Below are 16,074 nucleotides of genomic sequence, written 5' to 3'. Positions count from 1 at the left end.
CTTAATGCATGAATAATCACTACTAATGATCAGATCAAGTGTATTAGTCCCTCTGATTGCACCTCGAACATGTTGCTTAGAAAACAATCCTCCAATAAATCCACAAAAGTCTTGCTAATGTCCTCGGTCTGATGACGAGAGTTGCCGGTGCGGACGTGCCTTTCTGCCGCTCTTGGAACAGAGAAGTTTTTTCTGATTTATTTTCTGCTTTATTAGTTTAAATTGACATATTAACTTATTTTCTAGAGTAGCTTTATATTCCTATTTACGGTACTTAAGTTTAAAGTAACTTAGATAGAGATTTTGTAGGTATTACTTAGTATCGGAAAGGGTAACAAATCCACGTGTTTACCGTTCGTAAATAGCCGCCATTGTTACGGCAAAATTAATCAGTAAAATCTATTAATCTTGTCGAACTTCATTGGCAATTAAATTGTACTTTTAACTATACATATAACCACTTAGGTTACGTAACATAAATAATTAGTAAAAATAAATAATTAATACATAACTTGATACGGAAGTTATATAAAGGGATTTCGTAGATAACACTCGTTACTGAAACATAAATATTTCGTAGATAACACTCGTTACTGAAACATAAATATTTCGTAGATAACACTCGTAGATTTCGTAGATAACACTCATTAATGAAACATAAATATTTCGTAGATAACACTCGTTACTGAAACATAAATATTTCGTAGATAACACTCGTAGATTTCGTAGATAACACTCGTTACTGAAACATAAATATTTCGTAGATAACACTCGTAGATTTCGTAGATAACACTCATTACTGAAACATAAATATAGTGTTATAACTGTGTTGGGATACAAGTTTAGGATTTAATTTTGTACTGAAATTGAAATTTTATAGAAAGTAAATCGAAATCATGACTCAAACCAGAGCAGCAAAGCAAAAGGCTTAAGCTAATGGGAATGCTGTGGCTCAGGGGAGAACTGAGGGGGGCAGTTGCCCTCTGAATCACAGCCTTTTAAGATGCACTATTTGCTTGATGTTTGCGGAGCAGTCAGATATGGGACACGATACTGCCATGGGGGATGTCTTTGTATGTGCGCGATGCAAGAAGTGTAAGGAAATCAGGCGACAACTCAGCGTTGTTATGGGCCTATGGGCTTGAAGGATAGGGTGGATGCCCTCGAAGAATTACAAGTGAGGGGCCCATCAAGCTCTCAGCTGCCCACACCAATGCCAGAGCTTGCACTTCGTCATCGCACAACACAGTGGCAACCTCCAAGGCAGAATGCGCTGGTCCCAAAGGAACTAGTAGTTGTTGGTGACTCTATTGTCAGGGAAACGGGGAACATGCTTTGTAAAAAGGATAGGTGGAACAGGACCAGGGTATGTCTACCAGGGGCAAAGGTTGATGACGTTGTAGAGCGGATATCATCTTTTAAGGGCACAAAAGGTGATATAGTTGTACACATTGGCACTAATGATATTAAGAGTAGGAGACCGGCGGAATTACTTAACAAGTACAGGTCACTGATGAAAAAAAGCCGTGAATTAGGGTTGAATTTGAAAGTGTCTGCAATTCTGCCCAGACACGATAGGAGGGAGTATATGATGAGAGCCCTGTCGATCAATTCGGCCCTGGAAAGATTGTGCAGGGCTCAAGGGATAGAATTTTTTTCAGCCTGGTCTGTACTTGTTAACAGGAGAGACTGCTTCTACAGGGATGGGATGCACTTAAATAGAAAGGGTGCAAGAATGTTTGCTGATGCTATCGAGGCAGTGTTAGGTGGGTCGGAAAACTGCTAGATTGGTGGGATACAAGGACTAATAGATTAACAGTAGCCACTGGCAGAGGAGAAAGTGATTCTTGCACTGCTTCTATTGGAATGAGCAGCAGCCTGGAAAATAAGATGCAGGATATTTCAGAGACTGCTGGGAATCATGGGGGTACAAGTGAACACATGGGTTGTGTTAGGGTGGCTAAGAGGAAGAGCAGGTGCATGTATACTTGCGCATACACCAATGCTAGGAGTTTAGTAAATAAATTTAATGAATTTGAGGTATTGCTCAAAACATCAAAGGCAGATATTGTTGGGATTTCAGAGACGTGGTGTCACACAGATATAAGGAATGCAGAATTGGAATTTGGGGAGTACAATGTCTACAAAAAGGATAGACAGGATAGGAAGGGAGGAAGGGTTATGCTATTAGTTAAGAAACACATAAAATCCAAGGAAGTGAAGCCAGTCGACATCGCTGGACAGTGCAGTGTCGAGTCAGTTTGGTGTGACATAAGCATTGGGAGATCAAAATTGAGAGTAGGAGTGTGCTACAGGCCTAATGACTCTGATGAGTATAATAAGAAACTGTACAGAGAAATAGAGTGGGCCAGTAAATCAGAGAGTCTTATAATGGGGGATTTTAATTTCCCAGATATTGACTGGAATTTGGGGGCTGGTCACTCACACACTAGCAAGGCTCTTGTGGATTTATTGGATGATTGTTTTCTACATCAGCATGTTCGGGAGGCAACTAGAGGGAGTAATACTCTTGATTTGATTATCAGTAGTGATTCATCATTCATTAAGAATCTGCAGATAAATGAACCACTAGGTGGCAGTGATCACAGTGTTCTGAAGTGGGAGTTACTGAAAGAGGTAACTACCATTAGGGGTAAAGGGAAAGGGTATTGCTTTTGTAAAGGTGACTACAATGGACTGAGACAGTATTTAAATTCTATACAGTGGGATCAACTGATGATGTTACCAACAGCAAATTCAAAATGGGAAGCATTCAAAGAACTTATCTTGGAAGCTACTAGGCTTTACATACCAACTAAGAAATATTGTTCAAGGTTTAGGCCTAAATGGATGTCAGATGAACTAATGAGGCATGTGGCAGAGAAGAAAAATGCATGGGATACATACAAATTAACACGTGACACATAAGCCTATGATAGATACAAGTTGATCTGTAACCAAGTTACAAAGGAGGTTAGGCAGGCGAAGGCAGATTACGAGAGATCCTTGGCAAGGGATGCAAAAGAAAAACAGCAAAGAGTTCTTTACTTATGTAAACTCTAGAAGGAAGGGGATGAATCAGATTGGTCCACTTGATATCGATGGGTCAACTGTTGATGAGACTGCTCAGGTAGCTAACAAACTAAATGAATATTTTGCATCGACATTCACACATGAGGAGTTATTCAGCGAGGGGAATGCCAGAGGTGTATTCAACTCTAGCAGTAAGCTAGAGAATCTTGTAATAACTGAGAGTAAAGTGGAGGAGAAATTGTTGAAGATAAACACAAGAAAGGCACCTGGGGTGAATGGGATCTATCCAGTTATATTAAAGGAGGCAGCAAAGGAAGTAAGCAAACCCTTAGCCATAATTATGAGAGCTTCCTTGGACTGAGGGGAGGTACCCATGGACTGGAGATGTGCAAATGTGACCCCAATTCACAAGGGAGGATCAAAGGCTGAAACAAGTAATTATAGACCTGTGAGTTTAACTTCTGTTCCCGGAAAATTAATGGAGGCACTGGCTAAAGAAGCACTGTAGGATCATCTAGACAAGACTTCAGTTATAGCTCGGACACAGCATGGTTTTGTTAAGGGGAAGTCTTGCCTGACCAATTTGATTGGATACTATGATGCAGTCACAAGAGAACTGGATGCAGGGAATAACTTTGATATTATATACTTGGATCTTAGAAAGGCTTTTGATACTGTTGCACATGGAAGACTGCTGCACAAATTGGAGCAGTGTGGCATTGGAGGCAAAATACTGCTATGGATAAAGGGGTGGTTGAGGGGGAGAAGACAGAGAGTGGTAATCAATGGACACTGCTCATCGTGGACTAATGTTATTAGTGGAGTCCCTCAGGGTTCAGTATTAGGTCCTTTATCGTTTTCTGTATTTATAAATGATATTGATGATGGTATATCAAGCGTAATGTCCAAGTTTGCAGACGATACGAAGGTTGGCAGGGTTGTCAAGGACACTACTGACACTATGGTACTGCAACAGGATCTGGAAAGGTTGAGCAGATGGGCTGAGAGGTGGCAAATGAAGTTTAACATTGACAAATGTAAAGTACTACATATGGGAAACAGTAACCCCAGAACAACGTATCAACTCTGTGGTACTACACTGACAGTGGTAGAGAATGAAAGGGACCTGGGGGTGGTTGTGCAGGCAGATATGAAGTTCTCTGAGCAGTGCAGATGGGCTGGAAGAGTAGCTCATGGTGTATTGTCAATGATAGATAGGAATTTTTCTAGCAGGGATAAGGAGGTGATTATTCCCTTGTATAAGGCAATGGTCAGGCCACACCTAGAGTACTGTATACAGGCCCGGAGGCCTCATTTCAAGAAGGATGTAGAGCTGCTGGAACGAGTACAGAGAAGAGCAACAAGATTAGTGAATGGAACAAAGGGGTGCTCTTACGAAGAAAGGCTTAAGTTTTGCGAATTGCAGTGTCTGGAGACTAGGCACCAGCGAGGTGATCTGATACAGGGGTACAAAGCCTTGAGTGGTTTGAGCATGCTCAATGCTGATGGGATTCTTCCTCTTGCTCAGAATAATCACCTGAGAGGGCATAAATTCAAATTGAGGAAAGACAGATGTAGGATAGATGTGCGGAAATTTGCCTTTAGCCAGCGGGTGGTTGGTAGGTGGAACAGACTTCCATCCCTTGTCGTGGAAGTTGATAGACTAAATAAGTTTAAGGCTCAGCTGGACAGGTATTTCGAACGAACAGAGGGGTGAAGTGGAAGTGGTTATTTTTTATTTATTTATTTTACTTTTTTTTTTTTTGGCTGATGCTGCATAAGCTTGCTTTCTTGCATCAAATGCCTCTACTAATGCTAATGCTAATGTGCGAGTGACCAAACCACAAGTTCCAGTGAACATCTGGAAAGTTAAAATCCCCCATTACAAGACATTCTGATTTACTGGCCCACTCTATTTCTCTGCATAATTGCTCATTGTATTCAGCGGAGTCATTAGGCCTATAACACCCTCTACTCTCATTTTTCCTTTCCCAGTGTTTATGTCACACCAAACTGACTCAACATTGCACTGTCCCCCAATATCAACTGGATGCACTTCCTTAGACTTAGTGTTTCTTAACTAACAGCATAACTCCTCCTCCCTTCCTACCCTGTCTATCCTTTCTGTACACATTGTACTCCCCAAATTCCAATTCTCTACTGCTTATATCTGCGTGACACCATATCTCTGATATTCCAACAATATCTGCCATTGATGTCTTGACCAGCACTTCAAATTTATTTACTATACTTCTAGTATTGGTGTATTAGGTCACTTCTAGTATCGGTGTATTAGGTATCCCCCTTACAAATTTTCCTGGAAGGTGTAGACATAGTTCAACATTAATGATTGCTACCATCTTATTGACTTGTATATTCTCCTGCAACCATATCAAAATACAACCATTTAGACATGTAAATTTTCAAAAAAAAAAAAATAATAATTTTTATCTTCCTACTGAAGATATCCCCCTAGATAAGGATCATAATACAGTATTTCATTTTTCTATTTCTAAATTTAAAGATTCCCATTAAATGTATCCAATTTATGCACTGAAATGTGTCTTAATTACATATATATACTCATAATATAGTCAGTCCTCGTATAGCATGATAGTTGTGTTCCTAGAAACACTCGTGCAATGCAAAATCGTGCAATATAAACAACAGGCCCTATGGGAAAAATAGTGTTAGGTGCCGACCACCCAAGATTGAACACACATTTTAAACCGAAACATTACCAAACACAATAAATTATCGTAATAAAATATTGCTAATGCTTTTGCTTCTATAGTAAGTAAACTTGTTTTTTGTTTGATTTTCTATCCAAACAGACGTTCCATCTCTTCCAATTCTTTGTGTATTAATCTAATGGATTTTAATTACACTTTGAGTTGTTCCTGCTATGAAAGTTGTTTTTATGCATCTTTCTAATTCTCGGCGTTGCCTCATTTAGGACTGTAGCACGTGCAATATCACACGGTCTCTCATTTTGCTCAAAGCATTTCACAATTTTATATTTTTTCTCTATCGACAGAGGCGGCCAAAATCACGCCGGCCTTCGGCCCACCGGGGTTTGCCCGGTGGGCCGAAGGCCGGTGTGATTTTGGCCATAAACGCTAGTATGAGGCCACTATAAATTTTCCCGGGTAAGAATTTTTGACCCAGTCCGCCTCTGTTTATCGATATTGCTTTTCTTTTTCTCTCTGAATCTGCAGTGCCTTCACCAGGACGCTTCCTTTTCACACCTTTTTAAGTATTTTACTCATTTTTAGGGAATAAAGCACAATTACAAAATGAGGAGGCACGCTTGATACACAAAGCTGCGCGCGTGTAGCAACTGAATAAACAACACCGTAAAGGCAGAGACACACTATTAACACTTCACATTTTACTAAAGCACATTTCTGGGGGTTACTACCATAAAACAATAAAAATAATTTCCAGTTGTGTTTCTGCTAGTGGAATCTGTTATAAACTGGTAGTAAACTCGATCTAATTGCTTTTGCGATAATACCAATAGCTGGAATTGTGTGGGTTTTTACGTTATTATGGTTAAATGTGTTTCCCCTTCACTGATATAAAAAACAAATACATTTTCAGAATCTTCTCTTCATTCCTATCGTGTTGCGTTCAGTTGGGGTGATTCCGCGTTCGACTGCCATTTCTTGTAAACACAAAGGCGAATCATGCATAAGCGAATTCGGTTTGTGTTATATAAGATATTGTTCCCCTATTTATAAATCGTGTATGATCGAATTCATGTAGTGTAAACACGTGTTATACGAGGACTGACTGTATTTTGATTTCTACATGTTTAAAATGAAAATGAAAAAATTTAAGGTAACTTAAAAAATACTGAAGAAAAACCAATACCTGAGAGTAATAAGTGATCGGTATGAAGACATTCTAAAGGTATTCTAGGTTTACAGTGATTCACATATTCCACAATTGTCCTGATATGGTCAGGAGTTGTACCGCAGCAACCACCAACAATATTTACTAAACTACAACTAACAAATTCCTAATGTCAAACAAAAAAAAAAAACATTATTAATTTTAAAAATGATACTACTCAATACATTCTAAATTCTGAAATAGAATTAAATAAAAAATACTACACTAAAACCAATATAAATTCTTAATTAATAGTTTGCATTAAAATATAAGGTCTGATCAGAAATTCTGACACTGAATTTATTTAAAAATCATAATTCCCACAAAACCATCCTCTGAATGAATTACAGTGACCAGAACATCCCTGTCACTTTTCGAATCACATATGTAACTCTGATATCAAAATACTATTTAACATATTCTTTCAAAATTAGTGGTTCAAGTTCAGTGCACTCAGATTTCATAAAAAACTGCCATAGGTGACACATGAGACATGGATTTGTGGTTATGCATCTAAGATAAACACTTCACCTGAAACCAAAAAAGCATAGCAAGTAAAATGAAATATCAACGAATGTGTTTTTAAACCACACATTTGGAGTTCATCCCACATAAACAGTTAGCCAGATCTTTTATAAACAGAGTTTGAAAAGAGTGAAAGAAAAGATGCAAAGAGCATTCACAGCAAGGGCATTTGGACATTCCAGTGGCACCTCACCCTCCCCATTCACTAGATGTGGTCTCTCATAACTTTCTATTACAGGAACTAAAAATTTCCTTCAGGAATGAAAATCTGTGGACATGGAGGGTATTACTCATAAGACAATGCAACATCTCAAATCTCTCTCTCTCTCTCTCTCTCTCTCTCTCTCTCTCTCTCTCTCTCTCCCAAAAGGGAAAAATTAACAGAAGTGCTTTCAAAAAAGGCAGGAAGTTGAGATCCCCGTATTCCTTCGGGAAGAGATTTGATTAATTTATATGAATATTTTATTAAAATAAATTCAGTGACTATAACATATAAGGTAATGTTTATGCTACATCTTGAGTTCTGCATCTGAAAACTTCATTTTAGAAAGGATGTGGATCTGTTGAAAGTGTGTAGAGAAGGGCAATGAGATTAGTGAGAGGGGTATACTTACCAAACAAGACTTCAGTTCTGTAAATTGTAGAATACGGAAACAGGTATCTACAAAGAGATTTGACTGAGGTGTTTACTGAGATTTGACTGAGGTGTTTGTTGTTGTTATTTGGTTTTTAGGAGCATTAGCAACTAAGGCCATATTGCTCCAGGGATATGAGGTGGTCATTCCCTGACCTTTCCGCATCCTCCTATTTGGTGGTCACGGGCTCGAACCCTGGTCTAATCAAGAAGCGTGTGCTACGCACTGCTGCTCCTGCCCACCTGGCTACGGAGGCGCTGACTGAGGTGTTTATGGGTTTGAACAGATTGAGCGAACTAAATGTTGATGGCATCCTTACTCTTGCTCAGACAGCGCACACACAAGAAGGCACAAATTAAGTGGGTAGTAGGAATAAATTCAAGGAAGAATTAGACAAATTATTGGAGGAGATGGACAGGTAATGTGGAAAGTTTTTTATGGTTTCTCATTTGATGATAAACGATTTTTAAATAATGAGCAAAACATTTCAGATTAGACAGGTCATATGCAAATTCTACTGTAGCTTTGAAAGATATAATAAATAAACATGATTTATCTCACCAGCAAATAACAAACAAATGAAAGGAACAGCCAAACATCGATCTATATTTTTTATATATATTTTTATGGAAACTATAAATAAATTTCAAAAAATATTAGAACCTGTAGTACTAAATACTAATGAAACAACAGACAACTCAAAAGCATTTACTAGGCTCCAATCTCTTATTGTATACGCATAAAATGGAGAAGCCTATGAATGACGAATCATCAACTGTTTTTCTCCTAAACATAGCTACATATAGGTTGAAGGTTGAAAAGACAGGTTCTTGTTGAGACTGGGTAAGAATCTCACAGCATGCAAATTTTCTAAAAATACACAGGAAGGGAGATCATTTAAAAACAACTGAAGTAAAAGACATAAATGAGAAAGACGAAAAGTTAATATGGTGAGTTTGAAACTGAATTATAAGTGGAGGTTAACTAGTTGGCACATATTCTGTTAAAAGAAAGAAGTGCAATTAGATGAAAATTCAGAAGAACAATGCCTGAGAAATATCTACAGAAAATGTATGTAGCAAAAACCAAAGGTCTGTGTGAGAGAAGTGAAAAGAGTCTGCAAGAGATATGTGATTTACTGTTCTCTTCTGGATGGAATGTAGGATATTTTGGAAGATTCCAGGGCATCATCCAAACTGTATTAACAGCAATCCATGTAAGCTGAAATTGTGATTTATAAAAAGTCAAAAGCTGATTTATGAAAAATTGTGATTTATGAAAAGTCAAAAGACAAGTCTAGAGTTAAAGAGAAAAACCTCATTTTTCCAAGCAGATGAAGCAATACCTATGACACATTTATTCCAAGGAGGTTCAGTAAGTAAAGTTTATCCCCAGTAAAGACAGGTGATGATGTCTAGAAATCAAAGTGTTGTTAAAGATGAATACGACAGCAGTAGATTCATTTTTGTGAGAAATAAGACAAGATAAGAGTCGATATTAGAAAATTTAAATTTAATTAAGCTTTCTTCTCTCCACTGGAAAATTACATGGAAATTAGTATTTCAAGAAGGAACTGGATATTCAAAATGTTAAAGCTGTTCTTTCAAAGAAAGGTTTTTCAGGCTAGAAGGTGCAATGAAATGTACAACCGTCAGCAAAACAACAGATAGGACTTCCATTGTCCTATATGGTCTGATGATGGGATCAGGCAAGGATCCTGACAGAGCATTGTTGTAATAAGGTAATGTGTCAGGATCCTTGGAATTAGATCAAAGCACTTAATAAATTTTCATTCTTCACATTAGTATTAGCATTAGTTGAGGCATATGATGCAAGAAAGCAAGCTTATACAGCATCAGCCAAAAGAGGAAAAAAAAACCCCTTTTTCCATTTCACTGATCCATTCGTTTGAAATGTCTGTCTAGTTCTGCCTTGAATTTATTTAAGCAATCAACTTACATCAACAGATGGAAGTCTGTTCCGGAAAACAACTATCCGCTGGCTAAAAGCAAACTTCTGCACATCTATTCTATAACCGTCTTTCCTCAATTTAAATCTATGCCTCCTCAGGTTCTTAATCTGAGCAAGCGGAAGTATCTCATCAGCATTGAGCCTGCTTAAACCATTCAAGGACTTGTACACTTCAATCAGATCACTTAGAGCTGCCTAGTCTCCAGATGCTGCAACTTACAGAATTTAAGCCTCTCCTTGAAAGAGAACCAATTTGTTCCTCTCGCCAACCTTGTTGCCTTTCTCTGTACTTGTTCTAGCAACTCTACATCCTTCCTAAAATGAGGCCTCCAGACCTGTATACAGTACTCAAGGTGTGGCCTGACCACTGCCTTATACAAAGTAATAATCACTTCCTTGTCTCTGCTAGCAAAATTCCTATATATCATTGACAAAACTCCATGACCTGCTCAGGCAGCCCATTTGCACTGCTCAGAGAACTTCATATCTGACTGCACAATTACCCCCCAGGTCTTTTTCATTCTCCACCTCCCAGAGTGTGGTATCACAGAGTTGGTACGTTTCTCTTGGGTTACTGCTACCCATATGCAGCATTTTGCATGTATCAATATTAAACTTCAGTTGTCACTTCTCAGCACATCTACCTAATTTTATAGATCCTGTTGCAGTAGCATACTGTCTTTACTATCATTAACAATGCAGCCAACCATTATATCATCTGAAAACTTGTACATTAAGCCTGATATATCTTCATCGATATCATTAATAAACACACAAAACAACAATGGGCCCAGCACCAAACCCTGTAGCTGTAGCTGTTATTTTGTTTTTAGGAGCATTAGCAACTAAGGCCATATTACTCAGGGATATGCGGTGGTCATTCCCTGACCTTTCCGCATCCTCCGTATTTGGTGGTGACGGGCTCGAACCCCGGTCTAATCAAGTAGCATGTGCTATGCACTGCTGCTCCTTCCCACCTGGCTACGGAGGCGCCACCACCAAACCCTGGGGGACTCCACTAATAACATTAGTCCACATAGATCAGTGTCCATTGATTACCACTCTCTGCCATCTCCTACTCAACCATCCCTTTATCCATTGCAGCAACTTGCCCTTAATGCCATACCTCTCCAATTTTTACAGCAGTCTTCCATGTGCAATAGTATCAAAAGCTTTCCTGAAATACAAGTATATGATTTCAAAATTATTTTTTGCATCCAGTTCCTTTGTGACCACATTATAGTATCCAATCAAATTGGTCAGACAAGACTTCCCCTTAACAAACTCATGCTATGTCTAAACTATTACTGCAGTCTTGTCTAGGTGATCCTGCATAATTTCTTTACCAGCGACACCATTATTTTCCCTGGAACAGAAGTTAAACTAACAGGTCTATAATTATTTGCCTTCACCCTTTGAACCCCCTTTGTGTATTGGGGATACATTTGCACATCTGTGTCTAGCACATTTGATCATTTGCATCTATGGGGACCTTCCCTGAATCTAAGGATGCTCTCATAATTAAGGCTAAGGGTTTGCTTACTTCCCTCACTGCCTCCTTCAATATAACTGAATAGATTCCATCTGCTGCAGGTGCCTTTTTTATGTTTAACTTCAACAATTTCTCTTCCACTTTGCTCTCCGTTATTACAAAATCATTTAGCTCCCTGTTAGAGTTTAGTAAACTTTTGTCCCCCCTTCCTTACAGAATTCCTCATGTGTGAATGTAGATACAAAATACTGATTCAGTTTATCAGCTATCTGAACAGGATCATCAAGTGGACCAATTTGATTCATCCCCTTCCTTCTAGAGTTTACATAAGTAAAGTAAAAGGGTGGTTAATTTAAAAAGTTAATCCATAAATAATATGATGCTACATGGTAATTACCATTTATAGCATCATTTCCAAATTATAATAAATAAATAATTTATTCTTTTTAACAGTGTTTCCTTTTGAATAATAAAATTATTTTTTTTGTGTTTGAAATAACCACTTTTCGTTCTTATTTATTATTTTGAATAAACTTGCTGAACACTGCTAGATATAAATTTCTGAAAGATTTCAAATCATGTGTCTCTTTTGGTACAAGTTGTCTTGAAATTTTTCTAGTACATGCTGCCATCTCTTTGTGTTTCCAACTACACATAGTTTTAAGAGACGGCAGCATATAAAAAGCTTTGAAAATCAGAGTAGGATAAATGCTGCCATCTCTTTGTGTTTCCAACTACACATAGTTTTAAAAGACAACAGCATATAAAAAGCTTTGAAAATCAGAGTAGAATAAATGTTTCACTTGTTGAATCTTAGATAACCCAGCAGATGTTGCAGATGAATTGAATGCGTACATTGCATTGGTCTTTATTGGCGAAAGACCATTCGTACTGAGAAGAGGCTGTGCGAGTGAGGCTGAGTCACATGAAATTAGTGATTTTGAAATTGCAGATAGTCATTTATTAGAAAAACTTTCAAGTATAAAGGCAAGTAAGGCTCTTGGATTTGATGGCATATACACAGTAATTTTGAGGGAGGCTGCCAAAGAGCGTATTGAACTTTTGAGATTAATTATGAGAGCAACTTTGGACTTTGGAGTAATTCATTTGGATTGGATAAGTGGCAACATAATTCCAATAAAGGCAGTTCTAAGAGAGTCGGTAACTACAGACCAGTTAATCTGACTTCAGTGGTACGGAAAGTATTAGAGGCAATGATTAAGAGTGTAATCCAGGGCCATTTAGTTAGAAATGGCATTCTGAAGGACATAGAACATGGTTTTTTTAATGGAAAATCATGTTTAAATAGTTTGGCTAGTAAACTACTTTGGCACAGTTACTCATGAGCTGGATGTTGGGAATAATTTCAACATAGCTTATTTAGATATTAGCAAAGCATTTGACTCAGTCCCTCATGAGAGTTTACTACATAAGCTGAATCATGTTGGGATTACTGGAAAGATTCTAAGATGGAATGCAGGGTGGCTGCAGAGAAGAAGGCAGAGAAGAAGAGGGTTGTGATTAATGGATATTCTTCACATTGGTGTAACGTCAGAAGTGGAGTTCCCCATGGATATAAAGGATATTGAAGGATAGAAGGATAAAAGGATAGAAGCTGTGATGTCAGAACTTTCAAAAGATGTAAAGATTGATAGGGTTGTTAACGATCAGTGTCAAGCAGCATGCCTACAGAATGACTTGAACAGGCATTAAGAATGGTGAGAAAAGTGGCAGCTATGTTTTAATTCCAAAACTATGCAAGGTCTTACACTTGGGGAATAGCAACCCCAAAATAAATTATTCACTTGGTGGGACTGAATTAAAAACAGCAGAGGAAGAAAAGGATCTGAGAGTTAATAAGAGCAGATATGAAGTTTTCTCAGCAGCGTAAATAGACAGCCAGGAGAGTCTGTGGTGTCCTATTGAAATTATCAAACATTATCCTGCAGATATAGGGAGGTCATAATCCCACTGTATAAGGCAACTGCAACTGTATTTGGAATACTGTGTTCAATATGGAGACTTCATCTGAAAAAAAAGACACTGGGCTTCTTGAAAGGATCCAAATACGAGCAACTTACACGGTGAGATTGGAAAAAGGGTGACTGTATGAGAAAAGATTGATTTTGTGGGCTACACAGAGCATGGCAACTAGGCACTTGAGAGGACATAATCAAGGTTTATAAGGCTCCGAGAGAGGTTAGAAAAATGAATGAAGTGGAATTTTTACTTTTATAAAGAATTCCAGAACTAGGGGCAATAAATTCAAATTATGGGGAAAGAGGTTTAGACTAGATTGTAGGAAGTTACCCCAGGGGCTCACATCTGGTGAATATGGGCTTGGAAAACCCAGGGTCCCCAGCTGGATATCATCATTCTTCTCTTTCTTGGTGAGTCCTTTCTACTTCTCACACTCTCTCTCAGGGTAACTTGGGAATTTTTTTTTTTTTTTGGCTGGTGCAGCATAAGCCTCAGGCTTCCTTGCACCATAGGAATAATAATAAGTTTTCTTTTAGCCAGTGAGTAACAAATTACTGGAACAAATTGCTTCTGCAGGTAGTTGAAGCTGACAGTTTGAGAAATTCAAAGGTCAACTGGATGGTTACCTTCATGAGGAGTGAAGTGCATAATTTGTTGTTTTTTTCTTGTCTTTTTTTTTTTTTTTTTTTTTTTTTTGGTCAGTGCATCAAAAGCCTCTCACTTCCTTGCACTATTTGGCTAATACTAAAAAATTATACTATGTACCTTTTGAGTAAAAATATACAAAATAAACAACAACAAATCATAAATTTTATCGCATTAAACATTAATTTATTCAAAAATATTATGGTCCTTCATATTATCTGTTTGATATTAAAAATATGTACTTACTTTGATAACTTTTGCCATTTTTTCGGGTGTTTCATCATATTCTCCAAATGCATTAGGTAATCCTGAATATATACATATATAATTAATAATTCATGAATCCAACCTTTAATTCATTAAAATTCAATATGGGAAAAAATTGGATTCGCTGATATTATTGATATACTACTGGTCCACTGATAAAATATAAGACAATTTCAGAATTGTTAACATGAAACACTAAAAAAAAAACGGACATGAATTGTTATTGAAACTACTACAATGAATTTTACTCGCACACAACAGAATTCCTTAACAATTGGTGATGTTTCTGGATCCCATACTGAACCCTGTCATGACTAATAAAGATGGAATTAAATTCAATGCAATGAATTTTATGGGGATGTTCAATAAAGAATGATCATAACTGTTCATGAACAACCATACTACAGTCGGTCCTCGTATAACACGTGTTTGCATTACACGAATTCGATCATACACGATTTATAAATAGGGGAACGTTACCTTATATAACACGAACCGAATTCGCTTATACACGATTCGCCTTTGTGTTTACAAGAAATGGCAGTCGAATGCGGAATCACCCCAACTGAACGCAACACGATAGGAACGAAGAAGATTCTGGAAATGTATTTATGTGTTTTATATCAGTGAAGGGGAAACACATTTCACCATAATAACGTAAAAACCAACAATTCCAGCTATCGATGTAATCGTAAATGCAATTAGATGGAGTTTACTACCAGTTTATAACAGATTCCACTAGCAGAAACGCAACTGGAAATTGTTTTTATTGTTTTATGGTAGTAACCCCCAGAAATGTGCTTTAGTAAAATGTGAGGTGTTAATAGTGTATCTCGGCATTTACGGTGTTGTTTATTCAGTTGCTAAACGCGCGCAGCTTTGTTTCTGTGTATCAAGCGTGCCACCTCGTTTGTAATTGCGCTTTATTCCATAAAACTTAGTAAAATACTTAAAAGGTGTGAAAAGGAAGCGTCCTGGGGAAGACACTGCAGATTCAGAGAGAGAAAAAAAAAAAAGCAATAACGATAAACAGAGGCGGACTGGGTCAAAAATTCTTACCCGGGAAAATTTATAGTGGCCTCATACTATGGTTTATGGCCAAAATCACACCGGCCTCCGGCCCACCGTGGTTTCCCCCGTAAGGCTTATGGCCAGTCCGCTTCTGTCGATAGAGAAAAAATATGAAATTTTGAAACGCTTTGAGCGAAATGAAAGACCATGTGATATTGCACATGCTACAGACCTAAATGAGGCAACGCGGAGAATTACAAAGAATGCAGAGAAAATAAAAACAACTTTCATAGCAGGAACAACTCAAAGTGTAATTAAAATCCATTAGATTAAGACACAAAGAAATTGGAAGAGATGGAATGGCTGTCATCTCTTTGGATAGAAAATCAAACAAAAAGCAAGTTTGCTTACGATAGAAGCAAAAGCATTAGCAATATTTTATTACGACTTACGTATTATAATTTATACTTACGTATTATAAAATACGTAAGTATTTTATTACGACTATTTTATTTAATATAATAAATTTTTTACGAATAAAATAAGTATTTTATCCGTAAAAAATACTTTTTTAGTATTAAAAAATACTTTATTATAATATAATATTATTTTTATTAC

General features: G+C 37.4%; 1 protein-coding gene across 1 annotated transcript in view; it reads right to left on the bottom strand.

The window, feature by feature from the left end:
- The window catches only part of LOC150088367 (methionine synthase-like), a 668,558-nt gene that overhangs the window by 479,637 nt on the left and 172,847 nt on the right, over positions 1-16,074 (bottom strand). The window contains 2 exon segments of the mRNA XM_090370745.1: positions 6,910-7,057; positions 14,425-14,486. Of these exon segments, the coding sequence (XP_090226871.1) occupies positions 6,910-7,057; positions 14,425-14,486 (210 nt within the window).

This window comes from Mastigoproctus giganteus, chromosome 3 (assembly GCF_048544385.1).
Source record: "Mastigoproctus giganteus isolate SK-2022 chromosome 3, ASM4854438v1, whole genome shotgun sequence".
Taxonomy (NCBI): domain Eukaryota; kingdom Metazoa; phylum Arthropoda; class Arachnida; order Uropygi; family Thelyphonidae; genus Mastigoproctus; species Mastigoproctus giganteus.
The sequence above is the reverse complement of the archived record's forward strand: the minus strand, read 5'-3'. Positions and strand labels throughout refer to the sequence as shown.